Source organism: Theropithecus gelada, chromosome 7a, assembly GCF_003255815.1.
Source record: "Theropithecus gelada isolate Dixy chromosome 7a, Tgel_1.0, whole genome shotgun sequence".
Taxonomy (NCBI): domain Eukaryota; kingdom Metazoa; phylum Chordata; class Mammalia; order Primates; family Cercopithecidae; genus Theropithecus; species Theropithecus gelada.
In genome coordinates, this window is record NC_037674.1 from 16087093 (window position 1) to 16113221 (window position 26129).

The 26129-nt window shown below is 49.3% G+C and overlaps 1 protein-coding gene across 5 annotated transcripts; it reads right to left on the reverse strand.

Moving 5' to 3' along the window:
• Nucleotides 1-4102: 4102 nt before the first annotated feature.
• Nucleotides 4103-24412, reverse strand: RMDN3 (regulator of microtubule dynamics 3). 5 transcript variants are annotated; one of them, XM_025389768.1, is made up of 13 exons: nucleotides 23784-24412; nucleotides 23189-23382; nucleotides 20555-20747; nucleotides 19994-20137; nucleotides 13918-14203; nucleotides 12685-12787; nucleotides 8275-8335; nucleotides 6681-6756; nucleotides 6144-6221; nucleotides 5809-5907; nucleotides 5473-5526; nucleotides 5309-5389; nucleotides 4103-4788 (listed from the first exon to the last, which is right to left on the reverse strand). In XM_025389768.1, exons 1-13 carry the CDS (start codon nucleotides 24137-24139, stop codon nucleotides 4735-4737), a joined length of 1779 nt encoding a protein of 592 aa, XP_025245553.1. In that variant the 5' UTR covers nucleotides 24140-24412; the 3' UTR covers nucleotides 4103-4734. The 5 variants fall into 5 exon arrangements, with proteins under 5 accessions (XP_025245553.1, XP_025245552.1, XP_025245557.1 ...); XM_025389767.1 differs by having other exon boundaries at nucleotides 12685-12865; XM_025389772.1 differs by having other exon boundaries at nucleotides 23698-23915.
• Nucleotides 24413-26129: the final 1717 nt, after the last annotated feature.

Genomic DNA, 26129 nt, shown 5'->3' on the forward strand with positions numbered 1-26129 from the left:
TGTGCTGTTTATAGCAGTTATTCTAGTGCAAGCTATTTCAAGACAGGGTTTCCGTAATCTTTTTGGCTCTGTATAGGGGTGATCAGTTTCTTTTTTTTTTTTTTTTTTTTTTTTTTTTTTTTTTTTTTTTTGAGACTGAGTCTGGCTCTGTCGCCCAGGCTGGAGTGCAGTGGCCGGATCTCAGCTCACTGCAAGCTCCGCCTCCCGGGTTCACGCCATTCTCTGGCCTCAGCCTCCCGAGTAGCTGGGACTACAGGCGCCCGCCACCTCGCCTGGCTAGTTTTTTTGTATTTCTTAATAGAGACGGGGTTTCACCGTGTTAGCCAGGATGGTCTCGATCTCCTGACCTCGTGATCCGCCCGTCTCGGCCTCCCAAAGTGCTGGGATTACAGGCTTGAGCCACCGCGCCCGGCCGATCAGTTTCTATTACTTTAAGATTTGAAACCAGAAAGGAAAGTCCCACTTGCAGATGATTGTGCTTGTCTTTCAACCTAATAGAAAATAAAAGACAGACATACCATGCCTTGCCTTGTGGCTTTTTTTTTGAGACGGAGTTTCACTCTTGTTGCCTAGGCTGGAGTGCAGTGGCGCGATCTTGGCTCACCACAACCTCTGCCTCCTGGGTTCTAGCAATTCTCCAGCCTCAGCCTCCCGAGTAGCTGGGACAATAGATGCCTGCCACCACGCCCTGCTGATTTTTGTATTAGTAGTAGAGATGGGGTTTCACCATGTTGGCCAAACTGGTCTCGAACCCCTGATCTCAGTGATCTGCCCACCTTGACCTCCCAAAGTGTTGGGATTACAGGCACGAACCACCTCGCATAGCCCTGTGATGCTTTGTTTTAAAAGCAGTTCTAGTCTTTTTTTTTTTTTTTTTTTTTTTTGAGACAGAGTCTGGCTCTGTCGCCCAGGCTGGAGTGCTGTGGTGCAATCTGGACTCACTGCAAACTCTGCCTCCCAGGTTCACACCATTCTCCTGCCTCAGCTTCCCGAGTAGCTGGGACTATAGGCGTCCGCCATCACGCCCGGCTATTTTTAGCAGAGACAGGGTTTCACCGTGTTAGCCAGGATAGTCTCGATCTCCTGACTTTGTGATCCGCCCACCTCGGCCCTCCAAAGTGCTGCGGTTACAGGCGTGAGCCACTGCGCCTGGCCTTTTTTTTTTTTTGAGACGGAGTCTTGCTCTGTTGCCCAGGCTGGAGTGCAGTGGCACAACTCACTGCAACCTCCGCCTACCAGGTTCAAGCGATTCTCCTGCCTCAGCCTCCCGAGTAGCTGGGATTACAGGCATGTGCCACCATGCCTGACAAATTTTTGTATTTTTAGTAGAGATGCTTTTCACTATTTTGACAAGGCTGATCTTGAACTCCTGACCTCAGGTAATCTGGCCACCTTGGCCTCCCAAAGTTCTGGGATCACAGATGTGAGCCACCACACCTGGCCTGTCTTTAAAGATTAAGAATCAGGGACTGGGCCAGGCGTGGTGGCTCACATCTGTAATCCCAATGCTTAGGGAGGCCAAAGTGGGTAGATCACTTGAGCCAGGAGTTTGAGGTCAGCCTGGGCAACATGGTGAAACCCTGTCTGTACAAAAAATATAGAAGTTAAAAAATTATTCATGCATGTTGGGATACACTTGTAGTCCCCAGCTACTCCAGTGGCTTAGGTGGGAGGATCCCTTGAGCCCATGAGGTAGCGGCTGCAGTGAGCCCTGTTCACACCACTGCACTGCAGCACGGGTGACAAAGCAAGGCCGTCTCAAAAAAAATCAAAGATTGAAAAGTAGCATTGTCAATGTCCCTGGAAGCCAGATGCCAAATGGAGTTTATGGGACTCTTTTTTTCCCTTTACTTCATTTCAGTAGTTAGCACTTCCAATCCATATCTTACCCAAAGTGCTCAGTGACCATCCAAAATGTTTTCCTGTTTTTAAAATAAATTTATTGTACAGTTAAGGTATACAACATGATGTTATGATACTAATACCTATAAGGAGGCCAGGCACAGTGGCTCACACCTGTAATGCCAGCACTTTGGGAGGCCGAGGCGGGCGTATCACCTGAGGTCAGGAGTTCGAGAACAGCCTGGCCAACATGGCAAAACCCCATTTCTACTAAAAATAAAAAACTGGCCGGGCATGGTGGCTCACACCTGTAATGCCAGCACTTTGGGAGGCTGAGGCGGGCAGATCACCTGAGGTCGGGAATTTGAGACCAGCCTGACCAACATGGAGAAACCCCATCTCTACTAAAATTACAAAATTAGCCGGGTGTGGTTACACATGCCTATAATCCCAGCTACTTGGGAGGTTGAGGCAGGAGAATTGCTTGAACCCGGGAGGCGGAGGTTGCAGTGAGTCAAGATCGTGCCATTGCAGTCCAGCCTGGGCAACAAGAGCAAAAAAAACTCCATCTCAAAAAATATATATACAAAACTTACCTGTGCGTGGTGGCACACACCTGTAATCCCAGCTACGCGGGAGGCTAAGGCAGGAGAATTGCTTGAACCCGGGAGACACAGGGTGCAGTGAGCCCAGATCACACCACTGCACTTCAGCCTGGGTACAGAGCGAGACTCCATCTCAAAAACAAAACAAAACAAAACAAAAACATAAGTGTCCAATGACACTGATATCCCTGCCAGGAAGAATAAGGTTTTCAGCCTGATCTGGCTCAGGTACCTTTTCCTCTGAATGCTCATGTTATTGGTGGCTGGGCCAAGCCGCTTGTTCTCCATACAGAATAGTCAGCGTTCCTAATTTAAAAAAAACCTTTAAAACCTCTTATTCACACCTTAATCTTTTGGTGACAGGTCTCACCTGAGCTGGCTAGGGAAAAAAAAAAAAAGCTGCTCCAGCCTTCCTTGAAAGCCCTCTCAGTGCCACTGTGCAGGATGCCATCCAGAGCTTCCTAAAGGTATTGAGGGGGTGAGGGGGAGAAGAGGGATGCGGGTGACAGAAATACCAGGGTAACCTTGTTTTTCCCCCGAGGACATTATTGAGACCCTTAGTGGGAGGGTTTCTGGTAAGGGGCAATTTTGTGTTTGCCTGTTCTTTGGGAAAATCACCTGGAGACGCATGGATTCCCAGACCCACCTAATCTAGGTTTTAGACCAAAAAGGAATGTTTTATTATTAGAATTGAGTGTATCTCAGGTCCTCTTTCATTACTACACCACAAAATAAATCTGAGGGCCAGGCACAGTGGCTAACACCTGTAATCTCAGCACTTTGGGAGGTTGAGGTGGGCGGATTGCCTGAGGTCAGGAGTTCAAAACCAGTCTGGCCAACATGATGAAACCCTGTCTCTACTAAAAATGCAAAAAAGTTTAGCTGGGTGTGGTGGTGTGCGCCTGTAATCCCAGCTACTCAGGAGGCTGATGCAGTGGAATTGCTTGAACCCGGGAGGTGGAGGTTGCAGTGAGCCGAGATCACGCCACTGTACTCCAGCCTGGGCAACAGAGCGAGACTCCATCTCAAAAAAAAAAAAAAATCTGGGTTAGTGTAATAAAGACACAGTGACATTCTGGATTAAGAGGTTGGTTCTTATATGAAAGCATCTCAATTTTTTTTTTTTTTTGAGACAGAGTTTCGCTCTTGTTGCCCAGGCTGGAGTGCAATGGCATGATCTCAGCTCGCTACAACCTGTGCCTCCCAGGCTCAGGTGATTCTCTTGCCATAGCCTCCCTACTAGCCAAGATTACAGGCATGTGCCACCATACCAAGCTAATTTTTTTTTTTCCTGTAGTTTTAGTAGAGATGGGGGTTTCATCATGTTGGCCAGGCTGGTCTCAAACTCCTGACCTCATGTGCTCTACCCATCTCGGCCTCCCAGAGTGCTAGGATTGCAAGCATGAGCTACCACGCCCGGCCTAAGCATCTAAATTTTCTTCTAGGTGGATTTAGGGGTTTGTGCTCGTGGCCCTAAGAATGAACATGAGAGGGGCAGGGAGTACCTGCTTAGTGGCAATAGGCCTTGTTTAGGCTAAAAATAAGCTTGATACCTGTATTTTATATACTGTAAAGAACATTAATCATAACCTGCCTGCAATAGCCTCTGTAGGTGGAAACAATCATGGAGGTGTCAAGTAAGAATAAAGAGCTGATAACATCAAATTTGGTTTATTTCAAGTCTGTAACAAAATATATTCTAGGCAACTTTTCAGACATTGTTTGTTTTATAGCATCATAAACCCTATACCACTGCTGTCATTCCAAAAGCTAACAGGACTCTGGAAGTCATCAAGTGGTCCAGCCCAGGAATACAGGTAGAATTCACATGATAGGTGATAAGAAAGCAATGCCTATGGGCTACTCTGATCCCTTTTACCTTGGTAGGTAAGGTATGATCTTAGGACTATATGTATTGAGGCCTATTCGTCAGTGAAAAAGATTAAAGTGACAAGTTCTGTGCTTTGTTCCTATAGCTTTGAAGTTCATCCATGTCACCAGCAGGCTCCACCCATGTGTAATCCTGGGGCAGGTGTGAATCTTGATTTTTTTCAAGAGATTACTCAAGGGAGAGAATAACAGAAACCCAAGCCACAAGTACTGCCCCAATTCTAGATTAGGTTAGAGGTTAGAATAAATTAACTAATGGGGAATGGTACTGGGTAGCAGTCAGACCCAGGAGTCAGATTTGTGTGGTTTCCTGATCTCAGCAAGGTCTAAGGAAAAAAGCCTTCCCCCCCACCCCCGCTTAAATAGTAGCATCGTCATGAAGGCCAGTGAAATGTGGTTAGTCTCCTAAAGTGACTTCCAATTCTTCCAGGTCCTTCTGGAGAGCCAAATCCTAGGGAGACAAAGAACAAATCTAGGGCTCAATATTTAAACCAGCATTTTCCCAAACCAGTGGAACCTGAGAAGAGGGGCCCTTTGCTTCCTTTCTGAGCTCTGCTACAGTCTTTTTCCTACTTTCCCAGGATAGCCTGGGGCCTATTAATAGCCTGGGGCCTATTAAATCTGTCTCTTCCCCCTAGAGGTAGACGCTTTTTCCTAGGGAAATAAGACCTCTAGGAAAGACTTTCTTAAAAATGTCACATGATTCAGTGATGACAGGCAGTTTTGTTTTTTTGAGATGGACTTTCGCTCTTGTTGCCCAGGCTGGAGTGCAGTGGCATGATCTCAGCTCACTGCAACCTCCACCTCCTGGATTCAAGCGATTCTCCTGCCTCAGCCTCCTGAGTAGCTGGGATTACAGGCATGCACCACCATGCCCAACTAATTTTGTAATTTTAGTAGAGACGGGGTTTCTCTATGGCTGACCTTGAACTCCCGACCTCAGGTGATCTGCCCGACTTAAAAAGCATTACCTCCTTCGTGACATCTGGCAGCTCCAGGGCTAACTTCATCCACCACCTAGCTTCAGAGTTTTTCCCTAGTTCTCTATAGCACTGAAAAGAGACAACAGTGAAAACTGATACTGTGTGCTTTCAGGAGTTCCCAGAACTATATTGAAGTAGAAAAGTGAGTTTACCTTGGAAATATATACCCTTCCTGCTTTGGAAAATCCTGGCTGTAGTTCTTCAGCCTGGGAAAAGGGACAAAGATATTTCAGTAAGAGGTTCCTATATTCTAATCAGGCTGAAGTTTGTTAGAGATTTCTAGTCCCCAACCATGTGGCTGATTCAGTGGGTCTGAAGAAATCTATATTTTTGATAAGCTGTGCACATGATTCTGATTTTCCCATAGAACAGGCAAACACAAAATTGCCCCCTACCAGGAAAACCCCTCCCATTAAGGGTCTCAGTAATGTCCTTAGGAAAAAAGGTTACCCTGGTGTTTTTGCCTGCCACCTGCCCCTCTCTGATACCTTTAGGAAGCTCTGGAGGGCATCTTCCACAGTGGCACTGAGAGGGCTTTCAAGCAAGGCTGTAGCAGTTTTTTTTTCTAGCCAGCTCAGATGAGAGACCTGCCACCAAAAGATCAAGGTGTGTATAAGAGGTTTTAAAAGTTTTTTTTTTTTAATCTTTGGGGATATACTGAAAATAGGGTCAAACGAGGCTGGGTCCAACCACCAATAATATGAGCATTCAGAGGAAAGGGCACCTGAGCCAGACCAGGCTGAGGATCTTGTTCTTCCTGGCAAGGAAATCAGTATCAGACGGCATTTAGGACCAATAAGTCAAGTGCGGAAATGCAGCTTACCTGATAGCACCACCTGCCAAGAAGAAAGTGAGCCATGGGGTTTTCTGGCTGGAGAGCAATGGCTTTGTCCACATGCTCCTAAGGGGAAAATGTAAATATAAACTAACATCAGACACCAGAGTTGCTAAAAGAGAGGCAAGGGCTGGATGCGGTGGCTCATGCCTGTAATCCCTGCACTTTGGGAGGCTGAAGCAGGTGGATCACCTGAGGTCAGGAGTTTGAGACTAGTCCTGGCCAACATGGTGAAACCCCATCTCTACTAAAAATACAAAAATTAGCCGGGCATGGTGGTACATGCCTGTAATCCCAGCTACTTGGGAGGCTGAGGCAGGAAAATCGCTTGAACCCAAGAGGTAGCAGTGAGCCAAGATCACATCACTGCACTCCAGCTTGGGCAACAGAGTGAGACTCTGTCTCAAAAAAAAAAAAAAAAAGGCAAGTCACTGAGGCTGCAGAAAAGCTTTTGGCAGGGAGTCGGAAAGGAGCAGGGAATCTGGGATAGGCCAGCACAAGGAAGGAGGAAAAGCCTGTCCTCACCTTGAAGCTAAAGCCACTCTGGATGCGCCTCTGGATGCTCTCATGCTCAGCCAGCTGACCACAAAGCACCGCATACCTAGGGGGGAAGCAGCAAGCTCAGGGACAAGGGCTGAGTAAGGAATGGATGCCCCACCCACAGCCTAATTGCATTGTCCCCTATCCCTCTACCCTCAACTAGCGCTAAAAATACCTAATTTTCATCTCTACGTAATCCCCTCTCTTCACAGACCTCTGGCCCCAATTAGTATTCTTTAGTAGATAATGGTAGGCTTACAAGTCTCCAAAGTATTCTAGGTATTAAAGCTGGATTCACCACAGTAAATCTCTCTTACACTTAAGAATATTTATGCAAGTTCTCAGTCCGTATCTCCAGATTTCCCCTCTCTCATAAAGAGTACAGCCACAGGCATTAATAAAAACTTAAAGCATCAAAATAATCAGCATGAAAGTATAAGAGACCTGAATATACTACTTATCTTCTGGGCAGACAAAAAAGTGGGTCTCATTAGCTTTTAAGCATACAGGTGTATCACTGGGACTTGGGAAGCAATTTCTTAGGATAGTCACATTGGGAGGGGATATTCTAGGAACTTCTAATGTTAACTTGGAAACCAACAGAACCAGAGAAAGAAAGACCTCCTATATTTGCCCTCTTCCCCACATTGCCCCTCCCAAAGGGAACCAGCCAGCCAGCTTCCCATGGTCTGTCTTCAGAAACAAAGTCTTACTCCCCCATCCCCCCAGCATTGTTCCTAGCAGCACAGTTGACATTAGATGAGTAACCAGCCCAAGTTGCTTTTTCATGTATATGCTAAGTATCTGGAGGGTATCAGACACTTCTAGAGGCTCATTTCCATGTTTAATCCAAACAGCTGTTCCTCAGGAATAGCTATTCATCCTTGGAAGCCCCGAGAAGCAGTGACACCCAAGAAACAGTTACCTGGCCTCTGAGAAGAACCCTTGCAGAGACAAAAGTTTCAGCAACAGATGGAGAAACACAGCCTCTCACTTAGCTCACAGTCTGAGGGTGGAGACATGAAAAGCAAGGGTGGCAGTGGGAAAGGAACATTTTCACTAAAACTCAGGTGCTGGAACCAGACCCCAGGATTTGAGTTCACCCTGGCCCAGGTAAGTTGACAGAACTTTGCCTCTGATGTTTCCGGAGGGGTGAGCTCACATCTACTTTTCCTCACGCAAACCAAGCAAAGAAGCCGAAGTACCAGCAGCCAGGGATCACACAGTGGAAAGAAGAGCTTGTGCAGGATAGGGGAGCTGCAGATTGTCCCAGCCTCCTGAGAGCTAAGAACTCCAGTTTTGTAGCTAGGATGACTCTTACAAAGCTACTCATTTCTCCAAGCCCCATCAGAAAAAAACCTTGTACTCCCCCCTTGCCTCATCCCCAAGCCACCTCCCCTACCAGAAACTTCCCTTGTCTCTGGCTAGGGGTAGACTGAGGCATGTGGAAATACAAGCCAGAGCTCCCTCTCCTGGATCCTTTGGAAAATGCCTCTGTGGCCCAGCCAGAGAAAAGAAAGAGCTGTCCTCTGCTTTGGCCCTTGCTGGCTCTTCCCAGGACACTGCAGGGTGTTATTACCACAGGTGACAGTCAGCACTCTCATCTCCCTTCTCCAGAGCAGCCTCTGCTTCTTCTTTTCCTGTAGGACAAAGGTAGATCCAGAGTTGACACAGCTCTTATGCACACTTTCATAGGAAGGCTTGTGGGAAGAATGACTGCTTTAGCTCTCATCAATCCCTACCCAGCTTGTACTTGTTTGGAAATAGTTGTGAACTTGAGCAGAATAAAAGGCCTCAAACAAGCCAGGCACAGTGGCTCACGCCTGTAATCCCAGCACATTGGGAGGCTGAGGCGGGTAGATCACCTGAGGTCAGGAGTTGGAGACCGGCCTGGCCAACATGGTGAAACCCCATCTCTACCAAAAATGCAAAAATTAGCTGGGCTTGGTGGCAAGCACCTGTAGTCCCAGCTACTCAGGAGGCTGAGGCAGGATAATCACTTGAACCCAGGAGGCAGAAGAAGTTGCAGTGAGCCGAGATTGCACCACTGCACTGCAGACTAGGTGACAGAGTGAGACTGTCTCAGAAAAGGCTGCAAACGGCTTCTAAGGGAAGACTTCAGGGATGACTTCTGCTTCACCTTGGCTTCCCCATCTGTCATTAGAAACCCAAGTTACCTTCTTTTTTTCTTTCTTTTTTTTTTTGTTTTTGAGACAGAGTCTCGCTCTGCCGCCCAGGCTGGAGTGCAATGGCCGAATCTCAGCTCACTGCAAGCTCCGCCTCCCGGGTTTACGTCATTCTCCTGCCTCAGCCTCCCGAGTAGCTGGGACTACAGGCGCCCGCCACCTCACCCGGCTAGTTTTTTGTACTTTTTAGTAGAAACGGGGTTTCACCGTGTTAGCCAGGATGGTCTTGATCTCCTGACCTCGTGATCCACCCGTCTCGGCCTCCCAAAGTGCTGGGATTACAGGCTTGAGCCACCGCGCCCGGCAGTTACCTTCTTTTTATAACGCCCACCTGATGTGCTTGAAGCAGATTTTAGCATTTGAAATATAAAAGGATCCAGCCAGGCACGATGGCTTATGCCTGTAATCCTAGCACTTTGGAAGGCCGAGGTGGGTGGATCACTTGAGATCAAGTGTTCGAGACAAGCCTGAGCAACATGGTGAAACCCTGTCTCTAGTAAAAATACAAAAATTAGCCGGGTGTGTTGGCACATGCCTGTAGTCCCAGCTCCTCGAGAGGCTGAGGCAGAAGAATCACTTGAACCTGGGAGGCAGAAGTTTCAACGAGCCAAGATTGCACCACTGCACTCAGCCTGGGTGAGAGACTCTGCCTCAAAAAAGAAAGATCCAACACAATCAGAAATTGTCCCCAACAGACCTTATTCTGGAGGTGTGGTGTCCATGGATCTCAAGTTGTATAAAATTTTAGGTAACTGGGGAGAGGGATCACAGCTTTGATAAAATTCTCTAAAGGGGATGGGTACATTGGCTCACACCTGTAATCCTAGAACTTTGAGAGGCCAAGGAGAGGATAGCTTGGGACCAAGAGTTCAAGACCAATCTGGGCAATACAGCCAGACCCTATCTCTTAAAAAAAAAAAAATTATATATATATATATATATCTTCTCAAAAGGATCCACAATCCAAGAATATTAATTAGCTCTAGACCAAAACTTTCACAAGAGCCACATGGACTGAGGTTTGACCAGAGATGACTTTCACTTAGTCTTAACCCAAGCTTTCTAGGTTAGTGTTCTAACAAAGAAATGAAAGCCCATACACATGAAAGTTCTGACAAGCGTCACTTAAGAGTATCAAGGCTGGGCCGGGCGCAGTGGCTCACGCCTGTAATCCCAGCACTTTGGGAGGCTGAGACGGGCGGATCACGAGGTGAGGAGATCAAGACCATCCTGGCTAACACGGTGAAACCCCGTCTCTACTAAAAATACAATAATTAGCCGGGCACGGTGGCAGGCGCCTGTAGTCCCAGCTAAATGGGAGGCTGAGGCAGGAGAATGATGTGAACCTGGGAGGTGGAGCTTGCAGTGAGCCGAGATTGCTCCACTGCACTCCAGCCTGGGCAACAGAGCAAGACTCTGTCACCAAAAAAAAAAATAAAAAAGTATCGAGGCTGGAGCCTATGGACTGCCAGATAAGGATCATCATATGCCTATGCACTGGAGAAGACACTGCAACATAGGATTTTTTTTAAAGACAAGAGTCTCACTCTGTTGCCAAGGTTGGAGGTTGGAGTGCAGTAGCGTGATCTCGGCTGACTGCAACCTCCGCCTCCCGGGTTCAAGCGATTCTCCTGCCTCAGCCTCCCCAGTAGCTGGGATTATAGGTGTGTGCCACCACACCCGGCTAATTTTTGTATTTTTAGTAGAGATGGGTTTCGCCATGTTGGCCAGGCTGGTCTCGAACTCCTGACCTCAGGTGATGCACTTGCCTCAGCCTCCCAAAGTGCTGGGATCCTTCCCAAACAGAAGGACCACATGGCCCCATCAATGAGGGACACTGCCTCTTTGGGAATTTCTCTCTGCCCTCTTCAAAGTACTGCCTCACTAGGAAAATAATAGCAGAATGAGACAACCAGTTGCTGACAAGCTAGACAGCGTTGTAGACAAGACATTGCCTGAGACCCCACAGAATGAGTACCTCCTGGTGGTCCAGCTCCTAGAGATACAATGAAATAAACTTTATACCCAGTAAGGATAATTCTTAAAGGCTGTGATCTCAGAGCAGAACCTTCAGAGACATTCCATAGTCATCTGACCTCCAGCAGGTAAAGATTTGTCCATGGGTGCTAAGCTCAGGAGGCCAGACCAACCAAATGCTGTCCCTCTAACCACTGCCTCCACTTCTGTCTTTGGGGTTCATGCTGGCTACTAGCACTAATAAGAGATGATCAATGATCAAGAGGGAAAGGAAAGGTTGTTGACATGACAAGTCCAAAAATCAGCCCAAAAACTGATTGGGAATCCTTACCTGAAATTCAGGAGGGAAAATAGAAACTTTTGAAGAGAAAGTAATCATAATTAAGCATCTTTTGTTAAAACTTCCAGGAATTTTTCTGAGGGTCTGCAGACACATCCTACTCAACTGGTCTGTTCTTTCTCCATCGACAGAATTCTACAGATGTTTAGAATATTAACCTTGAGGTATTGTTAGAGTATACATTATCAAGGATTCAATAATATTTATCAGGCTGTACTTATAATAGAAAGGTAAACAAATCTGTTTTAGACAGTTAACTGGCCAGGCGCAGTGGCTTATGCCTGTTATCCCAGCACTTTGGGAGGCCTAGGTGGGTGGATTACTTGAGGCCAGGAGTTCGAGACCAGCTTGGCCAACATGACGAAACCCCATCTCTACTAAAAATATAAGAATTAGTCGGGTATGGTGGCATGTGTTTGTAATCCCAGCTACTGGGGAGGCTGAGGCAGGAGAATTGCTTGAGCCCAGGAGGTGGAGGTTGCAGTCAGCCGAGATCAGGCCACTGAACTCCACTCTGGGCAACAGAGAAAGACTGTTTGGAAAAAAAAAAAAAAAAAAAAAAAGATATTAACTGAACCACAGACCTAGAAACCCACTGATAGTACCTGACTCAGTGTGTGGAGTTCAGTAGGACACATCAGTCTCTAAAGTCCCAGGATTCTCTGACCTCATGACAGACAAGGCCAAGCCCTGAGCCTGGCACAGGTCAGATGCACCCTATCCTCCAGGGTGGAGCCTTTGCCAATAGACTTGCCAAGTGGATTCCAGAGTCTTCTAAGCTAGCTAGCTCTCTCTATATATATATATTATTATTATTTTTTTTTTTTTGAGATGGAGTCTCACTCTGTTGCTCAGGCTGGAGTGCAGTGGCGCGATCTCGGCTCACTGCAAGCTCCGCCTCCTGGGTTCACACCATTCTGCCTCAGCCTCCCAAGTAGCTGGGACTACAGGTGCCTGCCACCATGCCTGGCTAATTTTTTTGTATTTTTAGTAGAGATGGGGTTTCACTGTGTTCGCCAGGATGGTCTCGATCTCCTGACCTCGTGATCCGCCCACCTCGGCCTCCCAAAGTGCTGGATTATAGGCGTGAGCCACCGTGCCTGGCATAAGCTACCCATATTCTTAGAACACCTGCCCCACAGGCTTCATAACTGAAACCAGATTTCTAAGTAGCAAAAAAACCTCAGGTTGAGAAAAAAGGTTTTGCTCTCTGTGGCTAGAGAGTGAGAAAAACGAATAATGCTGATAGGATACAAGTACTCCTAAAAACATATGCACGTGTGTTACTAATCAGCATGATATACAGATAAACAAAGACTGCTCTCTTCCTCCAGAGGAGAAAGCAAGGGTCTCGGGGAGCCAGAGTTTGTCCCTAGTGGGTAACTGAGCCACAACTGCTCTGACAGCATCTTGGTGGTTCCCCACGCAGATGGGCCAGCCCCACCCTGAACCAGTCACCTTCCCACAGGAAGCTGTCAGCACTTACCATCTAGGGCATATGACTTCTTCTCGCTCACCTCCTCAGTGAGCTCACACATGTCACTGTAGGCTCGGGCCAGGCGCCAGAGAAAGTCCTGCCGGCTTCCATACTGAAGACCAGACGGAAACAGGTAAGGCCCCTTTTTCCTCAGCTGTGGAGAATGGGGGCCCTGGCCTTCCCCCACACCCTAGGTTTGAATTTCCAAGCTAGTATGTTACAATCATCAATATCAGGCCAGCTCCTACAGGCAGTCTTCCCCCCAGTCATCCCTTCCCACATGCAGTTAATGTATGACACATTCTCTGTCTAGCCAGTAGCTTGCACAATCACAGAGGGCATTCTGGCCTCCTAGAACTGGCGGGAGGAAAGGTCAACTCCAAGATGTCATAAGGCACAAGGTCTTTTGCTGACACATGAAGAAAGTGTGAAAGGAAAAGGGAAACTTCTAACTTCCGGAGGGGGGCATTTATACCTGGGTGGGCATAAATTTTGTCTGAACCTGAGAAGAGAATTGTGGGTGAACAACCTACACAGTTGTCACTTGTAATGGGGCTGGCAGCTTGGACTCTGCCTCAAGGGAAACAAGAGGAGAAAAAAAATACAGTTCTTTCCACATTTCCCCCTAGAGGTGAGAGGTACAGTTCTTTCTGCAGTAGCTCTACAGAAGGCAGAGGACTGGCCGGGCGCGGTGGCTCAAGCCTGTAATCCCAGCACTTTGGGAGGCCGAGACGGGCGGATCACGAGGTCAGGAGATCGAGACCATCCTGGTGAACACAGTGAAACCCCCTCTCTACTAAAACTACAAAAAACAAGCCGGGCGAGGTGGCAGGCGCCTGTAGTCCCGGCTACTCGGGAGGCTGAGGCAGGAGAATGGCGTGAACCCGGCAGGCGGAGCTTGCAGTGAGCTGAGATCTGGCCACTGCACTCCAGCCTGGGCGACAGAGCAAGACTCCGTCTCAAAAAAAAAAAAAAAAAGAAGGCAGAGGACTACGCTCCCCATCCCCAGAGGGGAGGCAGCTCTGGGGCAAGTGGTACCCTGGCCCTAGGGTCCATGCTGGGCCTCCTTAGAAGAGGATATGCAACCCAGGGGACAGATGCAGAACCAGCTGTCTCACCATTTCTCATCCCATGTCACCTTGTAGGGGCAGTAACCACATGGGCCTTCATTCCCCAGGGCTCAGAAGCAGATGGAGGGAGGGAGGGAGGGAGGGAGAAGCAGGCAGGCAGCTGGAGCCTCACCGCCAGCTTGTTGTTGAGCAGCAGCTGGAAGCCCTCCCGCTTGCCTTGCTCATCACCCCTGTGCAGCTCATCAGCCTGCTGCAGGAGAGGCAGCACATCCTCCAAGCCTGAGGAACCTCCAGCCTCCAGGGCACTGGGCACAACACCCGAAGCTGCCTCCTCCTCCAGGTCCAGAGAATCCTTTCTTCCCATCTTCACAGTCTCGCAGCTCACTTCATCTTCCCCGTCCTCACTTTCTTGGTCAGAGTCCCGCTCATTGTCAGACTCCGCATTGGCTGTTGTATAACTGGCAGAGAAATGTAAGGGACAAGAGGATTATTCAGCTCAGAGCCTCTAGGGTCTGTATCCCTCACCACTAAAGCAGCACTCTTCATGGCATTGTCCAAAGCACCAAATACCTCTTGAGGGCAGATTTTTTTTCTTTTTTCTTTTCTTGAGATAGGGTGGAGTGCAGTGGCTCGATCTTGGCTCACTTGAACTTCCACCTCCTGGGTTCAAGCAACTCTCCCACCTAATTTTTTTGTATTTTTAGTAGAGATGGGGTTTTGCCATGTTGCCCAGACTGGTCTCAAACCCCTGGCCTCAAGTGATCTGCCCACCTTGGCCTCCCAAAGTGCTGGGATTACAGGCATGAGCCACCATGCCCAGCAGAAATCATTATTTGAGAGAAAGCTTCCTATGGGAACTAAGGGCTGGGAAAATGATCTGGGAAAGAAAGAGTAGCTGACCAGCTGGGGCCCTGTGATAGTCAAGGCAAATGTGAGAAGCCCCTGCTCATTTCTGCCTTATGAGTCAGAGACACTTATCAGAACCAACGTGGGTGGGTGCAGCCTCAGACCATGGGCAGCCACACGCATCCACAAACATAACCTCTGGCCCAAGTCAACCAAACCTAAACTGCAACAGGAGTAGCCCTTGGTAACCTTGAGAACTTAAGGATGTGAGGAGAGGTGATAGGAATCACTTTGCAACCAGAAGCAAGAAGGGGAAGACGATGCAAACCACCCCCTGAAAAGGTGTTTGGGGGGGGGCTGCCACATGCCAGGTGGCTCCTAAGAAGCCCCAACCCTGATGCACCCACTAAAGAGGAAGCTGAGTTTCTCTTGGATCTCAGCCACCAGCAGTTGATTAGGGTGTTTTCCCTAATTGCCTAAAATAGATAAAGACTAAGCAAGGGAAAAGGTAGGACTTCTAGGGGTCAGAAGCAAACACAAGGTCAGGCACGGTGGCTCACGCCTGTAATCCCAGCACTCTGGGAGGCCGAGGTGGATGGATCACGAGGTCAGGAGATCGAGACCATCCTGGCTAACACGGTGAAACTCCATCTCTACTAAAAACAAAAACTTAGCCGGGCGAGGTGGCAGGCACCTGTAGTCCCAGCTACTCGGGAGGCTGAGGCAGGAGAATAGTGTGAACCCAGGAGGCGGAGCTTGCAGTGAGCCGAGATCATGCCACTGCACTCCAGCCTGGGCGACAAAGAGAGACTCCGTCCAAAAAAAAAAGAAAAAGAAAAAAGAGAGTAGGCCCCCTGTGGCTGGAGCAAAACAGGATTGAAGGAGAGATGACACACACACGTACAAATAAAGTCAACACATGATAGCCTAATGTCAGGGCAGAAGTGCTGTCCTCCTGTCCAGAAACTACAAAGCGGCAGGCTCTGAAGACTCTGGAAGTGAGCAACCAGACTGGATGCCCAGTCCATGCTGACAGCATCCTTACAGAGGAGCTTCAGCCTCATGTAAAAAAGAGGCCCCAGACATATCTACTACAAGAACTTGTAAGGTATTTAAAACCTTTCTTAACCGCACCTTTGTTTTTTAAGAGGTTATCCAAGTATCTTTCCCCTTTAGTTATTAGGAAAAAAAAAAAGCACCTTTAGAAATTAAAGGCAGAAGGATAAGTGTCATTAGATTTTGTAACCAACCTAGGTACTGATGAGTGAGACCACCCACAGGCAACCTAGAGAAACCGAAACTCCCAACTGCACCTGCCACAGATTAAGAAAAATCAAACCAGAGTCTTCTCTGCCCAGCCAGGCCCAAAGGCAAAATGGATAGATGGTTTATCTGGAACGGAAAGCTGGAATCACATCATCTCCCTTTGCTAGAAAGAGGGGGGAGACCCTATTTCTTGCTGGGTTGAGGACTGCCTCAGCCAATCAGGAGTCCAAACAGGAGTCTCTCTGCCTCCAGTACCCCCAGGGAGGGGCCCAGCCCTGCTGGAGCCCAGGCATCAGCACAGAATCCCCTGGGACCTGACCTGTGATACTGCCATCCCTCTGGATCCTAAAGGCCCAGCTCCCAAAGCCAAGAAGAGAGGTCAGGGGGCCTTGCTGCCACAAACAGAGTGAAAGCTGGTAGAGCCCTGGGAGGCAGGGAGGCTCCAGGGAACCTGGCACTTTAAAGAGTGGACTTTAATTGCATCTCAGCCCCACTTTAAGGCACTCTCTTCATCAATCTGAAACCCTACCGCCTGGAGCAGCTACTGGGGCCTCAGAAGAGATTAATCACATGCCAAGGGCTACCACATTTACACCATTCTCTTTCACCTTCCACCTCCCGGACTAACCCAACCAGTCCTTGGAGAAATCTACCAGAGAGAAGTGACCCTTTTAACATAGCCTGAGGCTTTTGAGATCTGCCAGGGACTAGCAGGGACCTTTGAAAAGGTCCTTTGGTCCCGTGCACTCCGGAGGACTGGAGTTCCCACAGTGGACCAGAGACCCAAGCCTCCCTCTGAGCAAGGAGACTGCCACTCTTAAGCAGTAATGAAGGACTCAGTTATGCACATCTCCCCTCCTGGCAATTAAGTTTCTCTTAACTCTACCTAAACCATGTTAGAGACTGAGTATGAGGTCTTCAAAGATGACATGGGCCCTGACCTTGAGATAAGACCCAACTTAGTGAGGCCATAAATGCCCAAGAAGGAGTCTTCACGATGAGGCTGCAGGCAATCTCTCTTGGCTGAGATGCCTGGGAAGGCTTGCTGGAGGAGCTGGTGTTTTAGGGCAAGTTGGGTTCTGACAGGGAACTCAAGCTGTGTTTGGTACAATGCCCGGGGAACAAGCTCACAGAGCTGCACAGTGATTCTGCCTCTGCCACTCTCAATCTCCTGAGACCTCAAAGTTGTTATTTGGAAGAAGGAATACAGCTTTCAGTGAAATCAAGCAGCCCATCAAATCTCAGCCCTTCATCCCTCAAAGCAGCTCTCCTTGCCCCAAGACACAGGTTCAAAGCCATTTCAGAGTTTGTAGACTCCTAGAGCTCCCCCTTGACCTACATGGCAATGACGATGGCACAAAGAATCATTCACCACGGCCACTGCCCTAGAGAGCAGCCAGCTCAACCACAGAGTGTTGCACCACCACCTGCTCTCATGCCACGGGACTGGGCATGGGACACAGCCTGATGGAGCTATAATTAAGAAAGCCACCCCTCCCCTTGCCCCATCACAGGTGTCTGGCAGCTCTGGCCTGCTCCTTGTGGCCTTGGGAGTCCCAGTGAGCACCCCTAGCAGTGAAGGTCCCACAGATGTCCCTGGTTAACTGCTCTGGCTCCCACTGACCCCAGAAGTTTGTACTTATCTTTTTGAGGTGGAGTCTTTCTCTGTTGCCCAGGCTGGAGTGCAGTGGTACAATCTTGGCTCACAGCAACCTCCACCTCCTGGGTTCAAGTGATTCTCCTGTCTCAGCCTCCGGAATAGCTAGAATTACAGGCGCCCACCACCACGCCCAGCTAATTTTTGTATTTTTAGTAGACACAGGGTTTCACCATGTTGGTCGTCTGGTCTTGAACTCCTGACCTCAAGTGATCCACCCGCCTCGGCCTTCCAAAGTGCTGGAATTACAGGCCTGAGCCACTGCGCCGGCCTAGGACAACTTCTTTAAATCATCACAAAGAGGACCAGGTGCGATGGTTCATGCCTGTAATCTCAGCACTTGGAGGCCAATGTGGGAGAACTGCTTGAGGCCAGGAGTTCAGGACCAGCCTGGGCAACATAGTGAGACCCCATCTCTACAAAAAAATAAATAAAATTGGCTGGCATGGTGGCACATGCCTGTAGTCCCCACTACTCAGAAGGCTGAAGCAGGAGGACCACTTGAGCCCAAGGGGTTGAGGCTGCTGTGCTGTGATGGTGCCACTGAACTCCAGCCTGGGCAACAGAGTGAGACCCTGTCTCAAAACAAAACAAAAAACAGTCATGAAGGACCTCAAGTTGTGTTTGATCTGGGGCAGAGCTGTGACCTCTCCTTCTGTTCCACCTCCTTAGAGAGGTCAAATATCAATTCCCCACCCAAGTGGCCTGCTTCCTTGGGTTGCAGAGATGTTCTTTTACATCTCAGTGCCCACTGTCAACTACTTCCTCCATCTCTCTCTTCACTTCAGATGTATCAAATGTTAATTTCATTTTTGCCCCCTCTTTAACACAACTTCTGGAAGCATCTCTTGGCCCAGAGCCATTTAGGTAAATTGAATAGAAAAGGGCCACCTCTGCTTGCCCTTGAGAATACAGATAATAGGGATCTGACAACCCAGGCAACGGCAGTCCCCCATGGAGGAGCAGAGCTCTTCGCCACCACTCCACAGGTTTCTGGAGGCCCCTGAGCAGTCATCAAATCCAGCGTTGGTGATAATGACGTGTCAGTCAACAATGGACTGCGCATATAACAGTGGGTGCATATGATTATAATGGAGCTGAAAAATTCCTATCACCTAGTATTTACTTTTTTTTTTTTTTTTTTTTTGAGGCAGGGTCTTGCTCTGTCACCCAGGCTGGAGTGCAGTGGCACAATTATGGCTCACTCCAGCCTCAAACTCCCAGCCTCCCAAGTAGCTGGGACTACCAGCCCATGCCACCATGCCCAGCTCTTTTTTTTTTTTTTTTTTTTTTTGAGATGGAGTCTCACTCTTATCTCCCAGGCTGGTGTGCAGTGGCATGATCTCGGCTCACTGAAACCTCCGCCTCCTGGGTTCCAGCAATTCTGCTGCCTCAGCCTCCCGATTAGCTGGGATTACAGGCATGCACCACCACGCCTGGCTAATTTTTGTATTTTTAGTAGAGACAGGATTTCAGCATGTTGGCCAGACTGGTCTCAAACTCCTGACCTCAGGTGATCCGCCCACCTCGGCCTCCCCCAGGTAGTTATTTTATGTAGAGATGTAGTCTTGCTGCCTTGCCCAGGGTGGTCTCAAGCTCCTGAACTCAAGCAATCCTCCTGTCTCGGCCTACCAAAGTGCTGGGATTACCATGAGCCACCACCATGCCTGGTTTTAACTGACTGATTTTAACTTCTAGTTTCCATTTGCCTGCTTATAGCTAATTTCTCTGATCCAGCATAAAACTTGGCTGTTCTCTGCACCAGTCTTTCCCTTGAGAAGAAGGCTGGACAAGGAGAAATTGGCCTCTAGGCCTCACACAGGCTACCTGAATGATCGGAGCTAGCAGCAGACAAGGGCAGATGCTGCTAGTGACAACATCAGACTCTATCCTTGGGACCAAAGTTTCAAAGTGGTGCTAGTGGTTTAAACTCAAAATGCCCTTAGCATGACCAGACTTGGAGGAGGCTGTCCACCAGACTCCTGCCACCTGCCCCGCCTCACAGAAAGGCCTATCATCAGCCCTCCTGGGCCACTAAGAACTCAGGACATCCACCTCCCGCCTATAAAAATGCAAAAGATCACAGGCAAGGCTCCCCTGTGGGAAGAGGGTGACTCCCAGGGAGGAGCATGCTTCGTGCTTAGACATCTAGGTACAACAGCTCGGCCACCCAAGGAAAGGAACAAAGTCAAACAATGCTTATCAAGTCCTTGTGATAACACAGAAAAACGCCCAAATATATCATAACTTTGTAATAAACTAAGATAACAGATGTAAGCAATAACTGCTAATTAACGTCTACATTTGTCTGAATGACATAAATTGGATGGGTTTTTCGTTTCAACTCTTCTGTATGTATTATACTCTTACCTGTTCCAAAAATTATTTGCAGCAGCTTAGTTTGGATTTTCCATTGATAATACTTTTACAAAACACCACCTGGCTGTAGCCATAACTGCCTCCAGGAGAGACAACTCACCCCCCTTCACTCTCAGCATCTGTGAATGTGGCTACCGAGGAGGCCGTGAAGTAGACAGAGCTGGAGCCAGTGGAGTCACTCCTCTCCCGGACAAACGGAAACCTTCGCCGCCGAGCCACTCTCTGGTTCTCTTCCATGTGGGATCTGGAAAGCAGGCCCCATCCCGAAGGGTACCATTAGGTCCCATCCAGCCTGTCTTTCTGCTCACCATGGGGTGCCTCTTACTACTGCTCCTCATTAAAGGGCCAAAAGCAGAGAAAATCCTAGGTCTCTAACCCTCAGGAGGGTAAGAAGGGCAGCTCCCTGGGCCCAGACCACACAGACAGACTAGGTTAGGCAAACAGAGCATTTCAGCTGTTACAACAGATCAACCATGAGAGTCCAGAGGCAGCAAGGAGCGTGTGCAAGGCGAGGTACCAAATGTACAGCTTCCACCCAGATTAGGCTAGAAGCTATAAAACTGGTTTCTTCTTTAGAGACAGAAAGCAAAGGCCAGAACACACCTCAGCTGAAAAAGCTGCAGGGGAGGGATAAAGCGGGAGAGGAAGCTGCATTACTCACCGGACCTCCCCAACAATCTCCCCGGCAAGTCCTCGCAGGCTGCTCCTCAGCTCCTCCACCTCTCGCCGCAGTGCCACAAGGCTGGTCAGCACAAAGTCGAGGCGGTCCAGCACCTTCTCCTGTCCTTCCCGTGGAAGGCTGGGCAGCACTGCGGCATCTCCAGCCCCACCTGAGACAGCCCGCAAGAGCATCACTGAAGGAAGGAGAATGGGAGCCAGTGACACCCAGGAATATAGTGGGGAAGAGATCTCACACCTAGAATTCAAGAACACCTGCTTTCCATTGGAAGAGAAGGCCCAGTGACGCTCAGGTAGCAGACGTTCACAGCCAGGTCATGGTAACAAGTCCCAAGAAACTACCCAGGGATCTCTAAACGAGTCCTCTGCCCCAAGAACCTTCCATACCAGGGCCCTTCAGGAATGCTGCACACCACGACAGATAATGTAAAATGCTTGCCCGAGTGTGGAATCTGAAGGAGGACAGCTGTCCTGCTAGAGTAAAAAAAAAACCTTTACCTCACCGTATAGTGCCCAATACCAGGCAGTCAATACCAACCACACAGCAAAACTAAAACTAAAACTGAGCTCCATCACATTCTGACCTCTCACTTCACAAACAATAGTAGGGAAAACTTGGGAGTTTCTCCCAGAACTTCATTTAGTGTATCAGAGAAGGACTAGGAGAAAGGGGGCAGTTGCTAAGAGAAGAGGTACACCAGAAAAAGCCCATCCAAACCGCCTCAGAAACACACCATTACTAAGCCCTGCTGACCCAACCCTAGGCCTCACTCTTTTGAGTAAATTCCAGCAGTGAAATGGTAGCAAAGTGACAGCCACCTATGGTAACTGGACTGAAAAATGCAAAAACAAAAAGGAAACCAGAGAGGCAGGACCCCACAATATGGCAAGCATAAATCCCTTCTTTAAGGAAATCTGGTTTAAAAAAAAAAAAAAACTAGGCCAGGCCACAACACACATCCAATAATACTCAAGAATGTAGAGCAAGAAAGATCTCTGGAAATGTGGCCACTTCTAATCTCAGAAGAATACTGCGAAGCAATTAACAAACAAAATTCAAGGGAAGGAAGCACACTGCAATACTAGATTACCACCAGATTATAAAGTGGTGACAATCAGTTGCAATCTAAGGTGATAGCTCTTTGAAGACTCCTCCAGAACTAACTTTTCCAAACCATCTAATACTGGCAATCAGAGAAAACACTCACTTCCAATTAGCGTGGGAGTGAGATAATGTAAACGCTCCTCTTGGCCAGGTGTGGTGGCTCACGCCTGTAATCCCAGCACTTTAGGAGGCCGAGGCCAGGAGTTCGAGACCAGCCTGGCCAACATGGGGAAACCCCATCTTTACTAAAAATACAAAAATTAGCTGGGCATGGTGGCGCACACCTGTGATCCCAGCTACTTGGGAGGCTGAGGCATAAGAATCACTTGAACCCAGGGAGGTGGAAGTTGCAGTAAGCCAAGATCATGCCACTGTACTCCAGCCTGGGCAACAGAGTGAGACTCCATCTCAAAAAAAAAAAAAAGAAAAGAAAAGAAAAGAAAAAAACACTCCTCTTGCACAAATATGGTAGTAGTTTGAACCAGCCCTAGATCCTTTGCTCAAACGAATTAACAAATCTGCAAATTTGAAAGAACTACTCATTTCAGCTGTGCGGGCTGCCAGCCACATTCAGCTTCAATTGCATTAAGCGTGCTCCTAGCCCTATGCCGTAGAAACTCCACTGGACCAGGTGACCAGGCCCAACAGGCCCAACCTTGCCACTTAATCTGTGACAGCCTCAGGAAAGTTACACAGTCTTTTTGAATCTTGGTTTCCTCATAGGAGGGATTAAAAAACAAAACAAACAAACAAACTTGAATGAGATAGTTTCCAAGTTGTCTTCAAATTCAAATATATGATTTAATACATAAGCCTGAAGACTTTTAATCCCTACAAGATTATTCTTTTTGCCCTCTTTTGGATTCTCTCTACTTATTACACACCTCACCCAACACTAAGCAAGTGCCTTTAACACCCACATAGCACTAGTGTGGCCAGAACTAAAAGTGAAAGCTAAGCAGCTAAGCAGTCTTTTTGAAATATACTTGCTTGGGAATACAGGGTAAAGAGTAGAGAAAACCATGACTGCCTTTTTTTTTTTTTTTTTTTTTTTTTTTTTTTTTGAGACGGAGTCCCACTCTGTCGCCCAGGCTGGAGTGCAGTGGTGAAACCTCACCTCACTGCAACCTCTGCCTATTGGGTTCAAGCGATTCTCGTGCCTCGGCCTCCCCAGTAGCTGGGACTACAGGCCGCGCCATCACGCCCGGCTAATTTTTGTATTTTTGGTAGAGATGGGGTTTCACCATGTTGACATCTGGTTGAATGTTGGTCAGGCCAGTGTTGAACTCCTGACCTCAGGTGATCCGCCCGCTTAGGCCTCCCAAAGTGCTGGGATTACAAGCGTGAGCCACCGCGCCCGGCCCGACGACTGCTTTTTCAACAAGCTTCCAAAAAAGTGAAACCCTAAGGCGCTTCTCTACGTTGCCCTGTCCCACAATCTCCACCAAAAGCAGCCCAGACCCCAGGCCCATCAGTCTGCAGTGACCGCGGTCTCAGGAGACGGGCTCCTACCCTGGCGTCCGGTCTCTGAAGTCTGCGTATAGTCCAGGGAGTTGGGCAGGCTTTGGCTGCGGCCATGGCGCTGGGTCCGTTTCCATCGCTGGCTGTAAAGGAGGCACAGGAATCCAAGGCCGGCGGCGGTACCCAGCAACAGTCCCAGCCCGGCACGGGCACCACCCAGGGCTCCCAGTCTAGACATCCTGCACCTGCGGCCAGCAGAAGCCACCGGGAGCAGGCGGGCGGGCGGGCGTAGGGAGAGAGAGAGATTCGTGAGTCTGGTAAACCCACCCCCAAGGCAGAACCCCGGCAGGTACCCCCTTGCCCAAACCCTGAGCTCCTGACTACCTGCATCCCAGTCTGAACCCTAAGGCTTCCTCCAGCCCCCTGGGCCCCACTGCCGCTCCCCTCACCCAGCCTGGACATAGCCACCCCTCCAGCACACCCTCCGATCCGGGTCACAGAGTCCGGCTTCTGGGCCTTCAACCCCCCACCTCAGCCTCACAACACTGCAGACCACAAACCGGCCGCCCTGGCTGCAAACTCCCGGCCTTCCCCTGCGGCCCAGGAACGCGCTCTGCCCTGGCAGGAGATCCACTCAGAACCTTACCGGGCCGCCAGCCACCATGGCAGCAGCCGCCGCGGGCTCACGCTGTCAGTGACCGTGACGTCAGACAGACGGCGCCAGCGGCACGGCGCCCTGAGGGAAGGCGCACGGAGATGACCACGCCGGCCCCACCCCCGGCCTGTTTCTCTCAGGAGCGAGGCCACGGGCGCCGGCGGAGGGGCGGAGTCAGCACAGCGCAAAAGGAAAGCAAAAAGGGGCCGAAGGCTGAGGAAAGGCGGGAAAGCGGGGAGACTTCTTGGGCGGACGCTGGCGCAGTCACCCTCACCGTCCGGCATCCAGACCTCCATTTCCCTCCGGTCACACCGGCTTACTTGCTGCTCCCGGAATACGCTCAGCATATTCACACTTTCTCCCTGCGCTTCTGCCCGGACCTCCCCTCTGTACCTGGAAAACGTCACCCTCTCCCCACATTTTATTTTTATTTTGTAGAGACTGGGTCCCGCTCTCCTGGTCTCCAGCGATCCGCCTGCCTCGGCCTCCCAAAGTGCGTGAGCCGCCGCACCCGGCCATAAACCTTAAACCTAACGTACCGTTTTATAATTCTATTTTACTCTTGTAATTGTATGCAACTTCTAATTTTGGCAACTAAAAAGACCGATTTTATGGACTCCGATGACGATTGTATTGTGAATATTTCTTAAGAGTTAAAATTTTCTTTAGTGAAAGAAGAAAGTTCTAGGCCAGTTCTCCCAATACCCTTGACTAGATCTTATATTTCTTTACGCTTTAATTGTGAGTTACTGTATACATGTAAGAATACAGGAGGCCTGCGGTGGTGGCACGTCACTGTAGTCCCACATACCCTGGGGGCTGAGATGGGAGGATCACTTGAGCCCAGGGTGTGGAGGCTGCAATGAGCCATGAGCACTCTGGGCAACAGAAGTCAGGATTTCGAGGCCACCCTGGCCAACCTGGCGAAACCCCGTTGTTAGGCAGGAATCTAGACCCAACATGGCAGCGTTACCCGGCGTAGCAGGCCTTTTGTTAAAGACTCCCTTCACCCTTGTACACACCCTCAGACTTACATGCGTCAGAGTTCCAGCTGGGCAGTCACACTCCCCCGTGACCTGCAGCTCACGTGCATTCCACAAGTTCATCAACAGCAATTTCCGTCGACAGTTTCCAAAGACCCCTTCNCTCATTAAAACTCTCCAGCCTCCTCAGGATGCGGAAGAGATCTTGTCCTTCCTAGGACTGGTAGGGTATTTCAGGCATTGGATTCCCAGCTTCGGGGTCCTAGGCAAGCCCCTCTACCAGGCTGCCAGGGAGACACCCACCGGACCGCTGTCCGACCCCTCCTTGGTCGCCAACTCTTTCAAGAAGCTTCAGGACTGTCTCCTTTCTGCCCCTGCTCTCTCTCTCCCCAACCCCCTTCAGCCCTTTCATCTATTCACCGAGGAGCACCAGAAGGTAGCCACTGGCCTCCTAGCCCAGCCGGTTGGATCCACATACCAGGCTGTGGCCTATCTCTCCAAGCAGTTAGATCCCACAGTCCAGGGCTGGCAACCTTGTCTGCGAGCCCTGGCGGCTGCCACCGAACTTACCCAAGAGGCCCTTACTTAGGTGGTGGCAGTCATCTGTGGCCGGTTAAGTCCTACCCTTTCTAAGCCCCTTACTAATCATTGGCTTCTTGCTACTCATAGCTCCCTGTGTCCTCCACTTCATCCAGGACCGCATGAAAGAAGTCTCCCAGGTCACTTTCAATCAGCTGCTCCACCCCATACCCGAGTTCCGACCTCCGAAAAACCCCACGATGACCCATACCAGCAGGAAGCAGCCGGATGAACACGTCGCCCCATTTTCTTATTAGAAAGAGGTCGGAATGTTAGGCAGGAATCTAGACCCAACATGGCAGCGTTACCCGGCGTAGCAGGCCTTTTGTTAAAGACTCCCTTCACCCTTGTACACACCCTCAGACTTACATGCGTCAGAGTTCCGGCTGGGCAGTCACACTCCCCCATGACCTGCAGCTCACCTGCATTCCACAAGTTCATCAACAGCAATTTCCGTCGACAGTTTCCAAAGACCCCTTCCTCATGACCCTTACTCAACTCCTGCCCTAGTAGTTTCAAGACCCCCCAGGCCCTGTTTGCACAACCAGCTTCCCTACCTCTCAGGCTATAAGAAGCCCCCACCCTCCTCCCTCAGCGCGACTTCCTCGGCCCACACCTTTGGACTGAGGAACCTGGCCCGCAAGCCCTAATAAAAGCTATTCTCACTGCCATTTGCCTTGTGTCTTCATTCCTGGTTTGGCTCCAGCCTCAGTTTACCTTTACACCCGTCTCTACTAAAAGTACAAAAATTAGCCAGGCATGGTGGTGCGCGCCT

What these genes read in the sequence shown, in the direction of transcription:
- RMDN3 (XM_025389767.1), bottom strand. Translation starts at nt 24,139, where the DNA reads ATGCTGAGCGTATTCCGGGAGCAGCAAGTAAGCCGGTGTGACCGGAGG. An exon ending in TGCTCAACAACAAGCTGGCG is followed by an intron (nt 12,866 to 13,917) that starts GTGAGGCTCCAG and finishes ATTCAAACCTAG; the next exon opens with GGTGTGGGGGAAGGCCAGGG. An exon ending in TGCCAGATGTCACGAAGGAG is followed by an intron (nt 4,789 to 5,308) that starts GTAATGCTTTTT and finishes TTGTCTCCCTAG; the next exon opens with GATTTGGCTCTCCAGAAGGA.